Here is a 19,301-nt window from a genome sequence, read left to right on the forward strand (position 1 = left end):
CTCAGGGGCGAAGGGCTGTGTTGCACTGTCGCAGCAGCGCAACACAGCAGCCATGAAGCGACCACACTCACGAGCAACCACCCAGCAAACCCCCTTTCCAGCTGGGCACAGTGCCATTCACTGACCTAGAGGTATTGCCATGCCGTGTGAGCACCTGTTTGCCACTGCCCAGCTCCCGCGGCTTGGCACCTTCGAAGTGCCAGTGAAAGGTGCTCTGCACGGCTGGAGAGGGGAGTTGCATGAGTGGCTATTCCACTCCAGCTCACGCGCCTCCCAGTCTCACGATGCCCTGGCCCAGCTCTCTCTGCAGAGGAAGAGCACTTCCGCTGCCGCCGCTGCCACATGGCTTTTTCGGTGGCTTCCAAACCGAGTCTTCCGGCAGTGGCCGCTCTGGGCATATGCTCTATGGTTGTACGCTCTGCCGGCAGCTGGCCCACAACCATAGAGTGTACGCCCAGTGCAGCCACTACTGGAAGTCTTGGTTTGGAAACCGCCAAAAAAGACATGCGGCAGCAGAAGTGCCCTGGCTCTGCAGAGAGAGCTGAGCCAGGGCATCGTGAGGCTGGGAGGAGTGCGAGCAGGAGTGAAACAGCCGCTCACCCAACCTCCCTCTCCAGCCGTGCAGAGCACCTTTCACTGGCATTTCGAAGGTGCCAAGCCGCTGGAGCGTGGCGGCGGCGAACAAGCACTCACGCAGCTTGCCGATGCCCCTAGATTAATGAATGGCGCTGTGCCCGGCTGGAAAGGGGACTGCCATGTGGCTGCTCGTGAACGTGGCCACTTCATGGCTGTTGTGTTGTGCTGCTGCGACAGTGCAACACAGCCATTAGCCCCTGAGGCTGTGCCCGGCTCTTTGGGAGCCCACTCACAAGAGAGCAGCTGCCCGGCAACCACCCTCTTCAGCTGGGCACAGTGCTGCTCACCAGCCTAGCGGTATCCCAAAGGTGCCAAGCAATGTGATCACCTTTGCCTCCCCCCCCCCCCGGTTCCCGTGGCTTGGCACCTTTGGGATATCACTAGGTTGGTGAGCAGCACTCTGCCTGGCCGGAGGTGGGGGGTTATCCAGGGGGCTTATTTGTGGGGGAGGGCTTATATTTTTGCCCACCAGAAAAATTGCCATGGCCTTATTATCAGGACATGTCATATTTTCGGGAAAACATGTTAGATCCCTGATTAGAAGCATTGTCAAAAATAGAAACATGGGAAGACTGCCAATTTCCCAGTGTCAGATGGAGCTTTGCTACAAGTTTGCTTGGCTTCAAATAATTGTAAAGTAAGACAGTAAAATGTATATTACACAAATTGTTTTCCATTGTAAAGAATGTCTTAGCTTATCCTTGGGAATTCCACTTTTTCTCCCTTAACCTTTCTTTCTTTTTTACAAAATGGGGGAAAATGTAGTTTGTTCTTCTACATCTGCTCCCTCACAGCCTGGAGACTTCCAACCCAGAACACCCAGTGGAGTGCAACTGTTATCTGCACACTGATGACAATTGCTCCAAATTTATGCAAAATGGCTTCTTAAGTAAGCAGAGGCTCCATGCAGAAGTTAAAAACACAGGAAACAACTTTGATAGTACATTGTCTCATTCTAGATCAAGGGTGTTCAACCTTGGCAACTTTAAGTTTTTTGGACTTCAATTCCCAAAATTCCCCAGCCAACATGGCTGGTTGTGGAATTCTGAGAGTTGAAGTCCACAGGTCTTAAACAGCAATAGCACTTAGACTTATTTACCGCTTCATAATGATTTATAGCACTAAAGTTGCCAAGGGTGGACAAACCTGCTACAGATAATTGTAGAGCAATGTTTTTGTTTTCCAACTTTGGGCAACTTTAAGAAGCAAGCACTTTAACTCCCAGAATTCCCTAACTAGCATCTTAAAGTTGCCAAGGATCTGGTTCTACCAGTAACAATCGGAGAGATAGGAAACAGGAAATTATAGATGTTGTGTTGCATAAAAAAATATTTACAGCACTGAAATACATTATTTTGTAGACAAACTTTACAGGTGAGATACTCAAAGTGCTCACGCAAAGTTTATGCTTTTAGTTATAAGGTGGCATGGCTTATATTTAATTGCCTTATTTCCACAACAAGCTGACATATATTGTGAATGGAGGTTACTGGAGGCAGGCATTCCCAAAGTGACCAACAGTACTGACTTCAAAGTTCAATCAAATTCCTGGAGAGTTAATAAGTTAGAGGTAAGTGAGCAGAGAGAGTAAATCTCAGGCTCCAATAATGTGCAGCCAAATAAATACTGTTTCAAACATTCTGGATTATATTTATCTATTTACTATATATTTTTCAACTAACTAGCCCCCTTTGCCATTCATTCTGGGTTGGCTAGAATGGACCCAATGCAATAAAATAAACTACTTGCTGCCCTATTGGTTGTCCTGATTTTTTGCAGATCTGATAACCCTGACTGACGATGAATTACTGTACAAGTGTTATATCTGTGGCATTCATTTTCATGTAGGGGAGAAAGGAAAAAAAAGAAAAGGAAGGAAGGAGAGAAAGAAGGAAGGAGAGAAAGAAAGAAGAGGAAGGGAGGGAGAGAGAAAAGAGAAAAAGGAAGGTGGGCAGAAAGAGAAGGAAAGGGGAGGAAGGAAAAGAAAGGAAGGGAGGAGAGAGAGAAGGAAAGAAGGAAAGGAAGGCGGGGTAGAGAGAAAAGTTGGCAGACAGAAGCCGTAAAACCGCGTAACGGAGCCCCCGCTGACGCCTCCTTTGGAGGCCTGTTTGCAGCCGGGAGGCCGGGCTTGGGGACGGGGGAGGAGTCATTCCTGGTAGCCTCGTCGACCAGGCTGCGGAGACGCCCATTTTCTTGAGTTGTTGGGCTGGTACCTGTCGGGCCGAGGCAGGGACCGGCGTGGCCCTCTGGAGGAGATGTCGTGGGCTTAGAGGGCGCCGCTGCAAGCCGAGGGAGGGCCGACACTGGGATTCTGTTTTCGTCCCATCCCGCCAAGCGACTCGGTCATGGCGGTGCGGGCGGCGCTGATGCGGGCGCTGATCATGGGGGCCCCGGGCTCTGGGAAAGGCACCGTGTCTTCCCGCATCGTCCAGCACTTCGCCCTGAAGCATCTCTCCAGCGGGGACATCCTGAGGGACAACATGAACAAGAAGACCGGTAAGGCAGGCGAGCGAGGATGCCAGTACATAAAGCGATCTATTTCAGAGACGGCAGAGTCGCTCTTATCTAGAAAGGCACAGAAATTCAACGATCATATTTGTTATTCTAGCCAAGATGAGAGTGGGAAATGAAAACATGCTCTGGGCAAGCCTGGTTTATTGATTACCCTATTGTGCTAAGTCAAGGTTTATTGAATACTCGACGATTTGCCGAATATGGGAAGCCAGACGTTCAGCCCCTAGCCTAGCGTTAAATGTGAACCAAGCCCTGGTTGAGTCTAGATTTGAAAATCCTGAAAGAGAAGGGTTACAAAATAGTTGCAACACTTCCTAGAAGGAAAAGCTTGCAACTATGGTATAAAGCTTTGGTCCGCAGGTCTTGTAACAGTATTCTCTTCATGTGGATTTGGGGGTTTTATTTCTCCAGCATTTATTTATTCTATAACATATGGTATCCCTCTACCCTGGCAATGTATGTAACTGCCATCAATAATCCTTTCCCAACTATCATTAAATACCATACCAGTATTGAAATTGAATGGAAGTACAAGTGCTTTTATTAATGTACCAACTCTTCATTGCTCTCTGTTTTACTTTCACTGTTTCACCTCATTGAAGAACTTGAACCAAGCTCAGATGTTTAATAGATGAAGGACCAAGTCTGTGGCACAGCAAGTTGAAATTCACTGTAGTCCTCAGAGATCTACTTAGTTATATTAAGCATAGCTTAGTCATATTATTCTGCTGCTTGTAGTGCTGAAGAGGCAACCTATGTGTGTACACTAGTGGTGGCTTGCAGGCAATACGCCCCGGTATACCATTCTGGTACGGTGCTCCGGAGGGCCCACCCGCCCGCCCGATCTGCTTTCTGGTCTTTTAAGTCTTCGGCGCATACAGTGCCTGTGCAATGCCCTGCTGAGCAGCTGGAGCATCATGGAGGCTTGTGGAGGCGCTAATGTGGACGCGGCCAGGCCCGTTCCAACCGTACCAGTTGGAACGGGATCCATAACCCATCACTGGTGTACACAGTGGAGGTATATTTAGCATGTTTTCTAGCATGTAGTATCTTAATATTTCAACCTGGCATGGAACACTGACAGATTCCATCATTGGGTGGAGAGAAGGTATCTCTAAATTGATTATACTATAATTTAAATCAAGACTGTACAACCTCAACAACTTTAAGATTTGTGAACTTCCCAGAATTCCCCAGCCAGCCTGGGAGTTGAAGTCCACAAGTCTTAAAGCTGCCAAGGTTGGATCCCTTGGATCTCAAGGGATTCGACTTCCTTTATACAAAAATTTTACCTAGTCGATCTGATTTTGATCATCTTCTTAATATCTCAGGGACAACAACATTGGATAACTTATTTCTGGAAATGGATTCAGTTGCTAACATGGCGGTTGATCTGGGGCTGGAGCTTGTTGTTGTTAGTTGCAAAGTCGTGTCCGACCCATCGCAACCCCATGGATAACATTCCTCCAGGCTTTTCTGCCCTCTACCATCCTCTGGAGTCCATTCAAGCTCCCGCCTTCTGCTTCCGTGACTCCATCCAGCCACCTCATTCTCTGTCATCCTCTTCTTCTTTTGCTTTCAATCTTTCCCAGCATTAGGCTCTTTTCCAGTGACTCCTTCCTTCTCATTAGGTGGCCAAAGTATTTGAGTTTCATCTTCAGGAGCTGGCTTCTAAAGTATTAAATGGACTTATCAGTGTAAAGAGTCACACTGTTCAAAAATAGCATTGCAGATATACTTAATTGAAGATTGTCCTGGAAACAGAACATTATCAAATAAAGTCACTCTAGCCCAGTGTTTTTCAACCTTTTTTGTGCAAAGGCACACTTTTTTCATGAAAAAAATCACGAGGCACACCACCATTAGAAAATGTTAAAAAAATTTAACTCTGTGCCTATATTGACTATATATAAAGTAATTTTCCCACGGCACACCTTAAACTATGTCACGGCACACTAGTGTGCCGCGGCACAGTGGTTGAAAAACACTGCTCTAGCCACTACTGTTTGCTCAAAAACTAAGGAAGAGCAAAGACTAAGCTTGCCCTTCATCCCTGATTTAATAAGGAGTATCTACGGCTAAGAATGAATTGATTATGTATTTTAAAATACCTAAGAATGATTTAGCTTTATTCACAAGGTCTGGAAAAAAACAACACCCTAGGATAATGAGCCCTACATACCTGAGGTTTCCCAACTACACTTAATAGCAGCATCGTAAGCCTAATGTTAGCACCTAATAGCTTCTAATTCAATTAATACACTCCTTTCATTTCCTTACCTTATACCAGCTGGAAAAGAGGGGAACACTTTTACGGCATTATATGGAAAAGAAAATTTGCCCAAATCTAATATAGAACCTAATGTTAACCAGTTCCCTAGTTGGCCCTTTTTTTTCTTACATTAAATCATGTCTGAGATTCTCGGAGACTTGCTGGACAAGTTTTTTTTTTAACAAGCTCTGAAATAGCAGGACTCATAAAACAGTTGAAGTCTAATAAACCTCAGATAATGATTTTATTGCTACCAAAGTCTTATGCCATAACTGGGAATAACGGACCTCTGTATTTTCTCCTCTGTTCATCTACATGGATTGTTATCATGCAAATGCACAACCACAGGGGTCTAACTTAGTTCAGGAAACAAGCACTCTATTTAGAGTGCTTGTTTATAAAGAAGGTACTTGTGAACTGTCTGCTATCCACCCATCAGCCTTGAAGCATAATAAGAAAGCTCTGTGCTAAAATCACAACAAATTGGCTGTCCGGATTAACTGTTAGAGCATAAAGAGGGATGTGCAAACTGGCTTTAGAGATGAACGCTATCCTCAACTACGTTCTGGTATGGCGACATTTGGCTGAAAAATAGTCATCTAAGACAGAATCTCCATTCCTTGTCTTAAGGTCTGCATTTGATTTCATTTCCAAAAGCAAAGTTGTGGAATAAAGTCATAAATTCTTTTATGATAGCCTGCTGCTGTTAATCCTTAATCCTTGTGAGAATGCCCATATAAAAGTTCATTGCAGTATGCAAGGCCATTATGCTAAACAGATCCCAACCCAAAAAACAGTACTTCACTTTTAACATAGTATGAAAGCTTTATTTGGCAAAAATGCATGTGCATTTACTGTTTGGTGCTTAGATGGTACCTTACTGTTCTTTTGTCCTATTGCAAAGGGTCTCCTCTGAATTGTCCCAAGTGGCCCCACGTGCTCCTAATATAGTATTAAGGAGGGAGGCAGGATTGAATGAAATTGAGATAGGCTTTGCTTTATTGCATTCTGGTTGAATGCAAGGAATAGAATAGAAAGAAAGGAATAGAGCAAAGTAGCAAAAATTGCACTGTTATAGTTTTTCTCCTAGGCAAAACTGAAACTTTCTAATTGGTAATTTTCTAATTGTAAATTTCCAATTGATAAACACTTACTACATTCAAGCAATGTGCCCAAGATATGGAAACATAACTGGATCCTTTTGCTCAGAGTCAGCAAGATAGCTACACAACTGTCCCTGAACTGTCCCTAAACTCTGGAGAACCCTAACTTTAGCAAGAAAGCTACACAACTCTCCCCAGACTTTGGAGGACATTAACCTTAGCAACCTTTGCCTTCCTCTTTCCATCTGCTTTCACATCAATATTTCAATGGATTAGACTACTTAAACTCTGGAGGACATTAATATTAGCTAGATACAACTCTCCCTAAATTCTGGAGGGCACTAACCTTAGCAAGATAGCTCTGCATAGATAGCTATGCAGTTGACATAAACTCGGGAGGGCACTAACCTTAGCATGCTTTAATACACTCCTTACAGGGGTTCTTGGGGGCAGATACGAAATATTTCCTGAACTAAGGCTATGTCCTTATGGAGAATAGTCCATTAAAAACCATAATCTACTATATTATGTTTTACTATATTATGTTTTTTCATTACCCTTTTGATGAAGTGCCCAGGCAATTCTGATATGCTTTATATATAGTTTTCACCAGACCAGTATAATTCCATTTCTGTAAATATGGTCAAATTCCATTACACTGTTAGTAAAACCAGGCATTCCTTGATTTTATCCATGAACCATGATCTAGACATAAACTGTTTTATTTTGTTCTTCTGATTGTTGTATTCTGGTGAGTGACCATATTAAAGGTATGTACAGTATGTATCAGCGGTGGGTTCCAGCCAGTGTTACTGCTGGTTTGCTCATGTGCACACATGCACAATACAATGAAAATTGTTCTGCGCATGCACAGAACTCCAAAAAAAGATGGCGATGGTGGTGACTGGGGAACGGTTTAGTGGTGTGGGCAGCTTGGGTCGCTGCTGGTTCTGCGACCTAGGCCAGCATACCACTACCTGTTTGGCCGAATCGGTAGTAGGAACCCACCTCTGGTATGTATGTATCTTCCTTTTTATTGCATCAGTGTAGGTATCCCCATATCCATCCTTTTTAATGCATCAATTTAGTATTTGGGTAAGGATAAATTGTCCTGGAGAAAAATTATGTGGTTGCTCGGAGTCAAAAATAACTTGATGGCACATCTTAGTTTAGCACTGGAAATGTGCAAAGCATAAAGAGCAGTTCTGTTGAATTGGACCCAAATCCTACCCTGTTCAAACTTCCCAAGGAAATCATGGTTTGGCAGGCCTTCCGAGACCCAAGGAGTATGTGGATGTTGCTGATCTTTTAACTGGTTTCATGATTATTTTTAAGACTATTATCTGAATTGTTAGTTGATTGTAAGATGCTCTTTTATATATTGTAACAGTGTTTTTTATTTGTACCTTTCTAAGTGATGCTTAGAGAGACTGGTTGTGGTAGAGATTAAGGCATCAGGCTAGAAATTAGGACACTATGAGTTCTAGGGAAAAAGCTAGCTGGGTGACCTTGGGCCAGTCACTTTCTCTCAGCCCTAGGAAGGAGGCAATGGCAAGCTACTTCGGAAATCATGCCAAGAAAACTGCAGGAAAACTTGTCCAGGCAGCCTTAGACATGATTAAACATAAGGAAAAAGGTGGTGTTTAGAAATATGCAGTGTCTGAAATTAAGTTTGCCTCACAATTGATTGGTGTTGGGATGTTCTACTTTGTTTATAACGTTTCCAATTGAACAGATAGTGGAATCTGTTTATCTTTTGAGCATCATTCTCTGAAGTGTTTTGCCTAACAGCCTAAATGGGTTCGAATCCCAGTAGGGTATGACTAGCTGGCAAGAGCTAAAGAGCTTGAAATAGATCTATATTAGTCTCCCTTTATTTCTTTGTCTGTAAATATAAATTTAACATGCCTAAATGTATTATATTGTACAGAACCAGGATATATAAAGGCTCATGCTTAACCTGCAAAGCCTAAGTTTTCTAAATTAACCACTGTGATGATTTAACACTACAATAATCCATTAATCTGTGATCTATTAATCTATAATCCATATTAGAAAGATGGGTTGTACGGAATTTGACAAATGACTTGTCTCATATCTTGAATTGTGTTTACGAGAACAATTTCCATAATATTATAGCATGGTGAAACAGACTTGAGATTATTTTGAAATACTATAACCTCATTTTTCCACAATGAATCTATAAGCCGTACAGGTAGTCCTCAACTTACGACCACAATGAACCCCAACATTTCTGTTACGTGAAACATTCATTGAGTTTTGTCTCATTTTACAACTTTCCCTGCCACAGTTGTTAAGTGAATTTGGCTTCTCCATTGACTTTGCTCCTCAAAAGGACACAGAAGGTCACCTGACTCCAGGACACTGCAACAGTAATAAATATGAACCTGTTGCCAAGCATCCAAATTTCGATCACATGACCCCAGGGATGCTGCAAAGGTCGTAAGTGTGAAAAACAGTCATAAATCACTTTTTTCAATCCCCTTGTAACTTCAAACAGTCACTAAAGTCGAGGACTGCCTGCGATATTAATAGGGAGGAAAAAACAGCCTGAAATATGAATATGTGGAACAACCCAAAGTGATAGATATGTACTGGATTACTTTTTAGATTTCTAAGGACTCATAAAGTCAATAAAAGATATTCCCTGTTATTTGGATTGCAGAATTTCCTCTGCATGCCCTGAAGGCATCTAGCCAGTTTAAATAGCTTCAAGTTCATATAAGTTAAACATTTACTTGTACCGACACTTAAAGGTTAGTGTCAGTGACTTCGCTGAGTTTAAAGTCTTGCTGTTCCCAGAGCATGTTAGCAGCTGCAGAAAGTGTGTTTAAGTAATAGAGAAGGAACGCAAGGGGGCACAGATTGAGACTATTCTTCTTAGGGCAGGAAATAAGTTATTTGCTTGAGCAATTCATGAGTGCTCCTTTCTCTATAAACAATGAGATTTTCAAGTTCTGTTTTGTGAAAGATTATCACATAGGAAATGGAAAATGAGGGAAATGATTACTGTTCATAATTTAATATGTGCTTCAATGGTTAGATGGCCTAGGCTAGTGATGGCTAACCTTTCCGAACCAAGTGCACAAAGTGCATGTGCGCCCGAACCTCCAAAATACAAAGTGCACGTGGCTCCATGCATCTGCCTCACCCTGCGCAAGTGTCTTGCTCCGGGCATGCATGTCGCCCCATGCATGTGCCCCATGCAAGTGCCCCACCCCATGAATGTGAATGCCCTGTGTATGTGCCGTGTGCCCTGCATGTTCCCCACCCCCTTGTACACACTCACGGATGCACCCCCTGCACTTGTCTTACCCCGTGCATGCCCCCCCCACATGAACCTCGCTCCCTGCACATGCCCAGTTCCCTGCATGTGCACCCCACACCCTGTCTTCCGCGCATTTGTGGCAGAGACCCAATGACAAGCAGGCTGGCAGGAGGTATGCATGCATACGTGGCAGAGCTGAACTGGGGTGACAGCTTGCGTACCCACAGAGAGGGTGCTGGGTGCCACCTGTGGCACATGTGCCATAGGTTTACCATCACGGGCCTAGACATTGGTTGTTGAACATAGATCTTTTTAACATTTATATTTTATTGTATTCTACTAATCTAAATGAAATGTTAATATATAATGCTAGTCCATGTATGATATGCCATACACTAAATAATAATAATAATAAAAAATATCTGTTTCTTTTCTTTGACAAAGTCCCTATTTGTATTTGTATTTGGTTTATTTGTATGCCGCCCTTCTCCAGGAGGGACTCAGGGCGGCGAACAACTCAGAGGGGAAAGGGAACATAAACAACAGTACACATAATTAAAATACACGAAAATCACACAGCCATACCAGTCGAGAGGGGAGGGGAACTCATCAACCCCAGGCCTGCCGGCACAGCCAGGTTTTGACGGCTTTCCGGAAGGCTTGGAGAGAGGTGAGGGTCCGGATCTCCGCGGGGACCTTATGCTAGGTGTTTGAATAGTACATGATGGCTTAGATGCTAATTCCAAGGTTATATTTACATTTTTAAAAATTCAGTATATTTTTAAAATTAAACTTACACTCGGTAAGAAACACCTCTGTGTTCAGGGAAATGTGCCCTCAAGAATTTATGTGTGAGATTATTGGGTGCACTTCTTGCTCTTCGCTATTGAAGCATCATACTAAGTTGTCTGACTCCTTCTGTTGGTAGAAGCAACTAAATACGCAGGCAGCTTCCCAGTTGCATCGTTTGTCTTACCTTTATCATTTGTTTAATGTTTCTTTCAAATTGGAATCCTTGGTTTCTTGATTTCCCGAAAAAACAGAATTGGAAGCAAATGATAAAGTTAAATCTGAAATTACGCAGTTAAAAATAAACAGTGACAGAGTGGGAAGGCATATTATTTGAAAGTAAATGTAATGTAAACATGTAATACGTAGATATTACCGGTATTATGACAGCCAGTTTGCAAGTGTGGTTGTATAGTCTAGGCTCCCTCTACAATCACTAAATCCCGAAGTAAACCACAATAATTCATTAGCACCTTACTTGATCTACCAGTGTTTATTTAGAAGCCAAAATCATCCCAAATTGTGGAATACTTCCAAACCAAGCTGCATGGCCATAAACAACCTTAAGAGCCTACTAAGTACTTGATCTGGAAAACATCCAATGAAAGAAAATGGAAATTTAATGAAGTGACTTGAACGGGGCAGCAGATAGAATTGAACAGCCCGTAAATGTAAAAGGAGAGGGAATGAATGAATTAGCTATAGGAGCCAAAAAGCAAAGATTTCAGTTACGGAAGGAAAGAGGAACAAGAAGATATCTGTCATCCATAAATATTGAAACTCAAAAAAGAGTTAATAATTTGAGGAATGCTTATTTTGAGCAAGAATACAGTTTGATTTTGGTTTTGCAAGAAGATATATTTGAGGGAGGCGGCTGTATTTCTTTAACCTTTACTGAATATGCTCATCAGTGTGATATGACCCTTTAGGTGTAGTTTATAATAAGACCTGATTCTCTGGGGAAAACATATTATTATTTTTTGATTGTTCATTTCCGCACCAATAAAAGATGAATGTTTAGAGCAAAACAAAACAAAACTATAATACAATTGCAAGCAAGATCCCACCTAATTAAGATTTTTCTGTTCATTCTTGCTTCCACAGAAATTGGCATACTGGCTAAGTCATATATTGAAAAGGGGCAATTGATTCCTGATGACGTCATGACCCAGCTGATGCTAAGCGAGCTGAAAATACTAGATCAGAACCATGTGCTGCTGGATGGTGAGAGCTTGCATTGTACCCTTTTTGTAAATGAAAGGCAGTTAGTTTCCAGCTAGTGAATCCTGTATGCTAAACATAGGATGTTGGTTGATGATAAGGTATTGGCATGAGTCAAGACTGACTTGAAGACACACACACACGTATATCCAAGTTGGATTCTTAAGCATGGGCTATAAAAGAGCTTGGATCCAATCATAGAAAAAAGATACAAAAGAAAAGTGCCAACATTTATATTACCAGAGCTTTGTTAAAGTCACTTCGAGCCCCTGATACATTTTTGTCTGGATCAACTTGAGGGGATTATAAAATTATCTGATAAAAATTGACACCTTCTGAGCTATATAAATCAAGATGAAACAATGGCAGAGGAAGGCAATGGAAAGGAATATAATGTCTCTTGGGAATCCTAAATTCTTTCTTTGATACCTGTTCAAGCAAGAGATAAAGCTTCATTGCCTAATTAAATGGTGTAGGGCACTATTTCTCAACCTTGGCAGCTTGAAGATGTCTGGATTTCAACTCCTAGAATTCCCCAGCCAGCGAATGCTGGCTGGGGAATTCTGGGAGTTGAAGTCCAGACATCTTCAAGTTGCCAAGGTTAAGAAACACTGGTATAGGGACTGTCATTTAAACAGCTAAAATAAGCTGTCTACTCCAACTTTTTCCCAAGTTAGGAAGCCTTCCAGTTACATGGCCTTTGACTGTCATGATTTCTTAAACAGTGTGGTTATCATTGAGAATACTGCAACACTTGACAAAATAGTCCATGTGAGTTAAAGTCCCAGATTGTGATCGTTTTAAAGGATGAAAAAAGCACCTTCTTTTGAATTCTGAAGTACATGCTTAGCAAACATAATGGGTATTGGTTAGATATAAACGTGTTCTCCAATATACCAAGGAGGAGGTGGATTTTGAGAGCTGGTTAGATCCAACAGTGGTTTAATTGAGTTTTAGCTGAAATGAAGTGTTATATAGAAACTATCAGGATACTGTATTTTAAATGAAATGATGCAGTGCTATATGGAAATCTTCCAAAATATATCCATTTTGACACTTGAGTGTCAATGTTTCCAATTAATTAACAGGCCAAGCCATACTCAGTAAGAGAAAAGTGGCGGTAAGTTAGCCATAAGCATCGACAGATATGTAAGCCTGGTGCGTCTTGCCCAAATAGAACCCAAGTCAGAAAGGTAGACTAAAAAGTTATTTATGTACACAAGCTAAGAGGGCACCTCATCCATTTGAAGAGCCCCTTAGAAAAGTGGGGAATCAATAAAGGAGAATATCTGTAGCTCAGGGTTGAAATGGAAGGGAGGGGGTCCTTGGTGCTCTTCAAGGTTGCTTGTTTTCTTGCAAATGTTTCATTATCCAAACTAGATAGCATCATCAGATAATGTTATCTAGCTTGGGTAATGAAAAGTCTGTAAAAGTCTGAACCGAAGCTGTGGAGAATCACTTTAACTTGAATCACTTCAATTATACACGGCTTGGAGTGAGATCTTTTGCTGGTTAATATCATTTGATGTATCTCTGATGCCGCACGCATGTAGCATATAACTTCCCATAATTTCTTGGTATGCACTTCTTAATGGTCATTTGCATATTCAGAAGGTCTCATCTTATAAATGAGATTGCAAGTTACTAAAGTTCAACTCCATGTGCGTGAAAAGAGAATCCTCGCCCTTGGCAAGTTTGAACCCGTTCTCTTATCAGGCTGTACTTGCGTAGCTTTCTTTGTTCCTTCAAGAACTAGCAACATTAATCAAAGAAACATTAAAGAGCTAAAACATTTTACTAAAGATTAAATATTCATGGACTAAAAACAAAGAACTAGAAAAATGAATCAGAGGCAGCCAGTTTAGTCTAGGGATTAAGGCACAAAGCTTGAAAGCAGAAGACTGTGAACAAGTACCACCTTAGTCATGAAGGCCAGCTGGGGGATTTTGATCCAATCATTCACTCTTAATCCAACCCACCTCACAGGGCTGCTGTTGTGGAGTAAATAAAAGGAAGAAACTGTGTTAAATATGCTCACTGCCTTGAGTTTTAGAATAGAATAGAATAACAAGAGTTTGAAGGGACCTTGGAGGTCTTCTAGTCTAACCCCCTGCCTAGACAGGAAATCCTATACCATTTCAGACAAATGGTTATCCAATATCTTCTTAAAAACTTCCAGTTTTGGAGCATTCACAACTTTTGGAGGCAAGTTGTTCCACTGATTAATTGTTCTAACTGTCAGGAAATTTCTCCTCAGTTCTAAGTTGCTTCTCTCCTTGAGCACCCATTGCTTCTTGTTCTACCTCAGGTGCTTTGGAGAATAGTTTGACTCCCTCTTCTTTGTGGCAACCCCCGAGATATTGGAACACTGCTATCATGTCTTCCGTAGTCCTTCTTTTCATTAAACTAGACATACCCAGTTCCTGCAACCATTCTTCATGTTTTAGCCTCCAGTCTCCTAATCATCTTTGTTGATCTTCTCTGCACTTTTTCTAGAGTCTCCACATCTTTTTTACATCATGGTAACCAAAACTTAATGCAGTATTCCAAGTGTGGCATTATAAACTGGTATTAACACTTTACATGATCTTGATTCTACACCCCCCCCCCCCCGTTTATGCATCCTAGAACTGTGTTGGTTTATGCAGCCTAGAAAACAAAAACTGTGTTGTTTATAAAAATAATAAAGGTGGGATATAAGCAAACAAAATTAATCACTGAAAACATTAATCAAAGAACACCCCCCCCCACCCCTCAGCTGCTGCGATCAGCCTAATTGGGCTCCAACTTACTGACAGCTCATTTCTGTACCTTTAGCTATTTGCAATAGCATTTTGTTTTTTCACAGGCTTCCCCAGGACTGTCCCACAGGCTGAATCGCTGGATAAGGTGTGTCCAATTGACACCGTGATTGTTTTAGATGTGCCTTTTGAGACCATCAAGCAACGTCTGACTGCACGCTGGATTCATCCTGCTAGTGGGAGGGTGTACAATCTTGAATTCAACCCTCCCAAAATCTCCGTAAGTTCTGCCTATATCTAGTGCAGCTGTGCAAAAACAAATATGGAAAGCTATCTGCTGTTCATGAATGTCCACTAACTTGTACATCGAATCTCATCATTTCCAGCCAGCTGCTGAGCTTGGCAAATGTGTGCTAAATGTTGACTGATTCTCTTTGTTGCTAAAAAAAAAAAATCATTTAGAGTGTAATCAAAATAGAGTTGCATTGTCTTTAAATATTTCTGTGAGGTACCCTGGGATTAGAATTGCTTCTCTTCTGTTGTGCTGACATGATATAACGATATCTGGAAAACTATGTTTAGTTGGAAAATTGCTCATTTTTCAATCATCACAATGTAGGGACATAAATTGGCACTTTTCACTTCCAGAAACTGTATGCTATTGGTACTTAAAAAGAAAATAGAAGTATCAGCCTGCTGGGTCAAGAAGCTTTTGATGCTGGGCCTCAGGCTTAAAAATAAAAGTCATTTAAAAATGGCTGAAATAAACTAACATGATATTTCAGTTATTATTTTTTAACAATATTCCTTTGGGGATTTTGTGGAGATCTTCTTAAAATGTTGCAGATGCTATAGGACAGCCTGATGAGAGTATCATATTTTTTAAATTGTTAATTAAAAGGCAGAGTAAGAATTGGTAGTGATGACATTTGAGCAATATTTTCATTAAGAGTATTTTAATCAGACTGTCAATAGCTTTTATATTCTTTAAAGTGACAGACAATTTACATTATAGGTATGTCAGCAATGCCTCCATAAAGCCATTCTAGTTCAGTCCATAACTTGGATTATTTTTTTTTACCAACTTGCAGTTTTGTTTTTATATTCTTGTACACACAATAATAGTGTCTTATAGAAATCAGCAGTGATCAAACTTTGTAAAAATAGTAACAATGTTAGCACGCATTAAGAAAGATTGGACACATCTTTTTTCAAAGATCAGGTCATACAATACAGCCTTTTAATTGCCATAGAAACCGACATTGTCTCCTGCCTAATATTTTAAATCTCTCTCTTAATTGCTGAAGAGATTTCTTGGACTATTGCATGGGTGCTGAATATTAATTTATTAAATATAAAGAATACTGCCTGGTACATGAGGTGCTAACTTCCATGATAAAAATGTAGGCAGGAGTAGTAGCTTACAGCATAATTCAAAAACCAGAGAGCATGCAGATTCCATAGAAGAAAACTCATAGGTGTATAAACTGCTATTGTTCATAATAGGAGACTTTCCTTTTCCCACAAAAAGGGCCATGATGATCACACAGGGGATCCTCTTGTTCAGCGTGATGATGATAAACCGGAAACGATTATGAAGAGATTGAAATCTTATGAAGCAGAAACTAAACCTGTCCTGGAGTATTACCGGTAAGCACATTTCAATGTGCAATATTTAGTTTTAATACTTTCCCTTTAACATCTCTGCAACAACTTAGGGATGTTTCAGATGTGCTATGCAAACAGTGAGAAAGGAAGCCTTAACATGGATTGTTGTCTTCCAAGTCATGGGGTGGCCTAGGAGAAAACAAAGAAGCTGTTATGAAGTCCGTGTTTACATCTGAATCTGTATAACTAAGAACTAATTAAGCTGAGATTAAGTTTGCTTACGATCATATAGGTACATCTCATGACTGTATATTGATTTAGCACTCCTGTAATCCTTTAAGGTTTTGCCTGCATGCTCTATTATGAAAAATAATGTTACTATCTCCTCCCCTTGCACTCTTACCAATAGCTCTTCCTCCATGCTCACATTTGAGCCACCATGCAGTCACATGACCATGAGGCGGGCTGGCCCTCAGAACTTCGGAATGGCTACCTTTGGGGGAGTCCATTTGTAACTTTCTAAGGTCACTAAGTCACCAGTTATAAGTCAAGGAATTGTTGTGAATTTAGGTATCTGTTCTTTTTTGTTGCTGTGTCCATTCTGAGTGAGTTAGAATTAAAAGAGGAAAAATGCCCAGTGGCCTAGAGGATAAAGGATATTGAAAATGAAACAAACATGACAAGACATATTCCTGTCATTTCATAACTGGGATGAGAGAGGATACATTTAAGGAATGTGTCTTTCTTAGGGAAGTTTTCTGTAGCATAGGAGTATGCTGTAGGAAATTTTAGAGTAGGGGTCTCTAACATTTCCTGTTTTGTGGACGGGGTGGAAGAGAGAGGGAATGATTCCATGCAGGCAGTGGATCACATTCTCGCACACACAGCTCCATTAATGCATCTGCCATTTGGACAAATGGAGTTTCCCACACGAGCGCCACCACTTGCTCAATTGGAACTTCTTGCATAAGTACCTGCCACTTGTGCAAATGGAACTGTGGTGCTCACCCATCACTTGTGTAACCACAGCCCGGGGATTGGGGACCCCTGCTTTAGAGTCAAATCAATCCTGTTATGGAGTTGCTTGGATTTGTGTAGCACCAAAACAATATTGCATGAATACTGTGTTCTGGGAACCAAAACAGGACTTGGCCAATGGTTATAGTAACGTCCGTCATTTCCTAACCAGCCCCTGCAAGACTATTGCTACTGAGAAATGGTTATCTGTTATTATTTATTGGTTATCAACTGCTCACTGAGATAATAGCTTTATGACGGTATCTTGTATTTTTATTCTCCCAATGTTGCTGGTTACGCCATCAGCAGGGATGTTTTCAGCTGTTGTTTATTATTTTACTGATGATTAAAGTTACACTTTGCCTTTCTGTTTAGAAAAATAGTCAAGATGGTTTGCAGCCATTAAAATATATCTTAGAAAACACAATCATAAAATTGCTTGAAATGAAATACCATTAAAGTTTGCAAAAGAAACAGATTTTTGGCTGTTTTCCTAAACCTTGGGAGAGAAGACTAAACACAGCCCTTAGGGAGGGAATGCCTTCGTCATCTGGAAGCTCAACACATGCTAAATAATCCAGTTTCTGACCGCAAGGTCATCTTCAAATGTCTGTCTCCTGCTGAGCCAAGTAACATGTCCCAAGTATAGACTTCAAGCACAGAATAAGAATTGATAATTATATTAAGAAAACAATATAGCCTGACAGGTCCACTATGAATGAAACGGTAGGCTTGAAGTAAGGGAAGGCCAAAACATGGAAACAGCTTGTAAAGCTGTGGGAGGTTAGGGTTAAGAACCGCTGCATGGTCATGTGATCAAAATGCAGCTGCTTGGCAACTTTATGACGGTTGCCATATTTAGGGGGGTGTCATGTGATCACCTTTTGCAATCTTCTGACAAGCAAAGGGGAAGCCATATTCACATAACAACCATGTTATTAACAACTGTTAGCAGTATTACAGTATTTGAGGAGCTGCCACAAAGAAGAGAGGGTCAACTTATTTTCCAAAGCACCAGGAGGCAATACAAGAAACAATGCAGGGAAACTAATCAAGGAGAGAAGCAACCTGGAATTAAAGAGAAACTTCCTAACAGTGAAGACAATTAACCAGTGGAACAGCTTGCCTTCAGAAACTGTGGGTGCTTCATCACTGGAGATTTTTAAGAAAAGACTGGACAGCCATTTGTCTGAAATGATATAGGGTCTCCTGCTTGAGCTGAGGGGGGGGGCTGGATTGGAAGACCCCCCCCAAGGTCCTTTCCAGCTCTATTCTAATTAACTGCAGTGATTCACTAGACAGCTGTGGCAAGAAACGTTGTCAAATGAGGCAGAACTTGCTTAACAAATGTTTCACTTAGCAACAGAAACTTTGGGCTCATTTGTGGTCACAAGTCAAGGACTACCTGTATGCAATTTATAAGTTTGTATACATGTAGCCTAGAATCTTGCTTTTTTTTTTTTTTGGTCCAATTGATCTCTCATACTAGACTCTCAGAACCTAAGACTTGAGAGAAAAACTGTTAATGTGCAAATAACAAATGTGCCTCTTGTCTTCTCTCTAGCCAAAAACGAGTGCTGGAATCTTTTTCTGGAACAGAGACCAACAAAATCTGGCCTCATGTTTATCGTTTCCTCCAAACGAAGCTGCCTGAAGTGACCCAGAAGGGGACTGCTACTGAAAGCTGAACATGATTCGTTTTACTAATACATCTAAACTACTAATATATGGCTAAATATCCAGTTTCTAGCAATCTTTGGAATCATAAAAAATCAGGAACAGACTGGTGGAATTATGAGCTTGATATACAGCTGTCTGAAATCTCTAAAATGACCATGTTTTAGTTCTGTGCCAAACTCTGGTAGGATGATTGGCTGCTAGTTTTTTGTACTGGGTATATCTGGATTTTATAAAATGTATTTTAATAATAAACTCATTTTTATCAACATTTAGTTAAAATATCCATGGAGTTTGTCAAGAAAAAGATAGCAGATTAAAATCAATCCCATTTTGAGAATTGACACAAGACCCCTTAAACAGGGTGTAAGTAAGATCATAGTAAAAAAAATGAGGTAGTCTGACTTGTACTCTATACATGTTGCTGGGAAGGA

General features: G+C 41.0%; 1 protein-coding gene across 1 annotated transcript; it reads left to right on the top strand.

The window, feature by feature from the left end:
* The first annotated feature begins 2,741 nt into the window (after nt 1–2,741).
* On the top strand, nt 2,742–19,142 carry AK3 (adenylate kinase 3). The gene is made up of 5 exons (XM_032213127.1): nt 2,742–3,132; nt 11,708–11,827; nt 14,673–14,845; nt 16,097–16,215; nt 18,755–19,142. Exons 1-5 carry the CDS (start codon nt 2,982–2,984, stop codon nt 18,876–18,878), a joined length of 687 nt encoding a protein of 228 aa, XP_032069018.1. The 5' UTR covers nt 2,742–2,981; the 3' UTR covers nt 18,879–19,142.
* The last annotated feature ends 159 nt before the right edge of the window (nt 19,143–19,301 follow it).

The sequence above is a fragment of the Thamnophis elegans genome, chromosome 3 (genome assembly GCF_009769535.1).
Source record: "Thamnophis elegans isolate rThaEle1 chromosome 3, rThaEle1.pri, whole genome shotgun sequence".
NCBI lineage: Eukaryota > Metazoa > Chordata > Lepidosauria > Squamata > Colubridae > Thamnophis > Thamnophis elegans.

Coding starts and splice junctions, on each gene's coding strand:
- AK3 (XM_032213127.1), top strand. CDS start 2,982: ATGGCGGTGCGGGCGGCGCTGATGCGGGCGCTGATCATGGGGGCCCCG. Junction 3,133..11,707: donor CAACATGAACAAGAAGACCG/GTAAGGCAGGCG, acceptor TTGCTTCCACAG/AAATTGGCATACTGGCTAAG. Junction 14,846..16,096: donor TCAACCCTCCCAAAATCTCC/GTAAGTTCTGCC, acceptor TCCCACAAAAAG/GGCCATGATGATCACACAGG.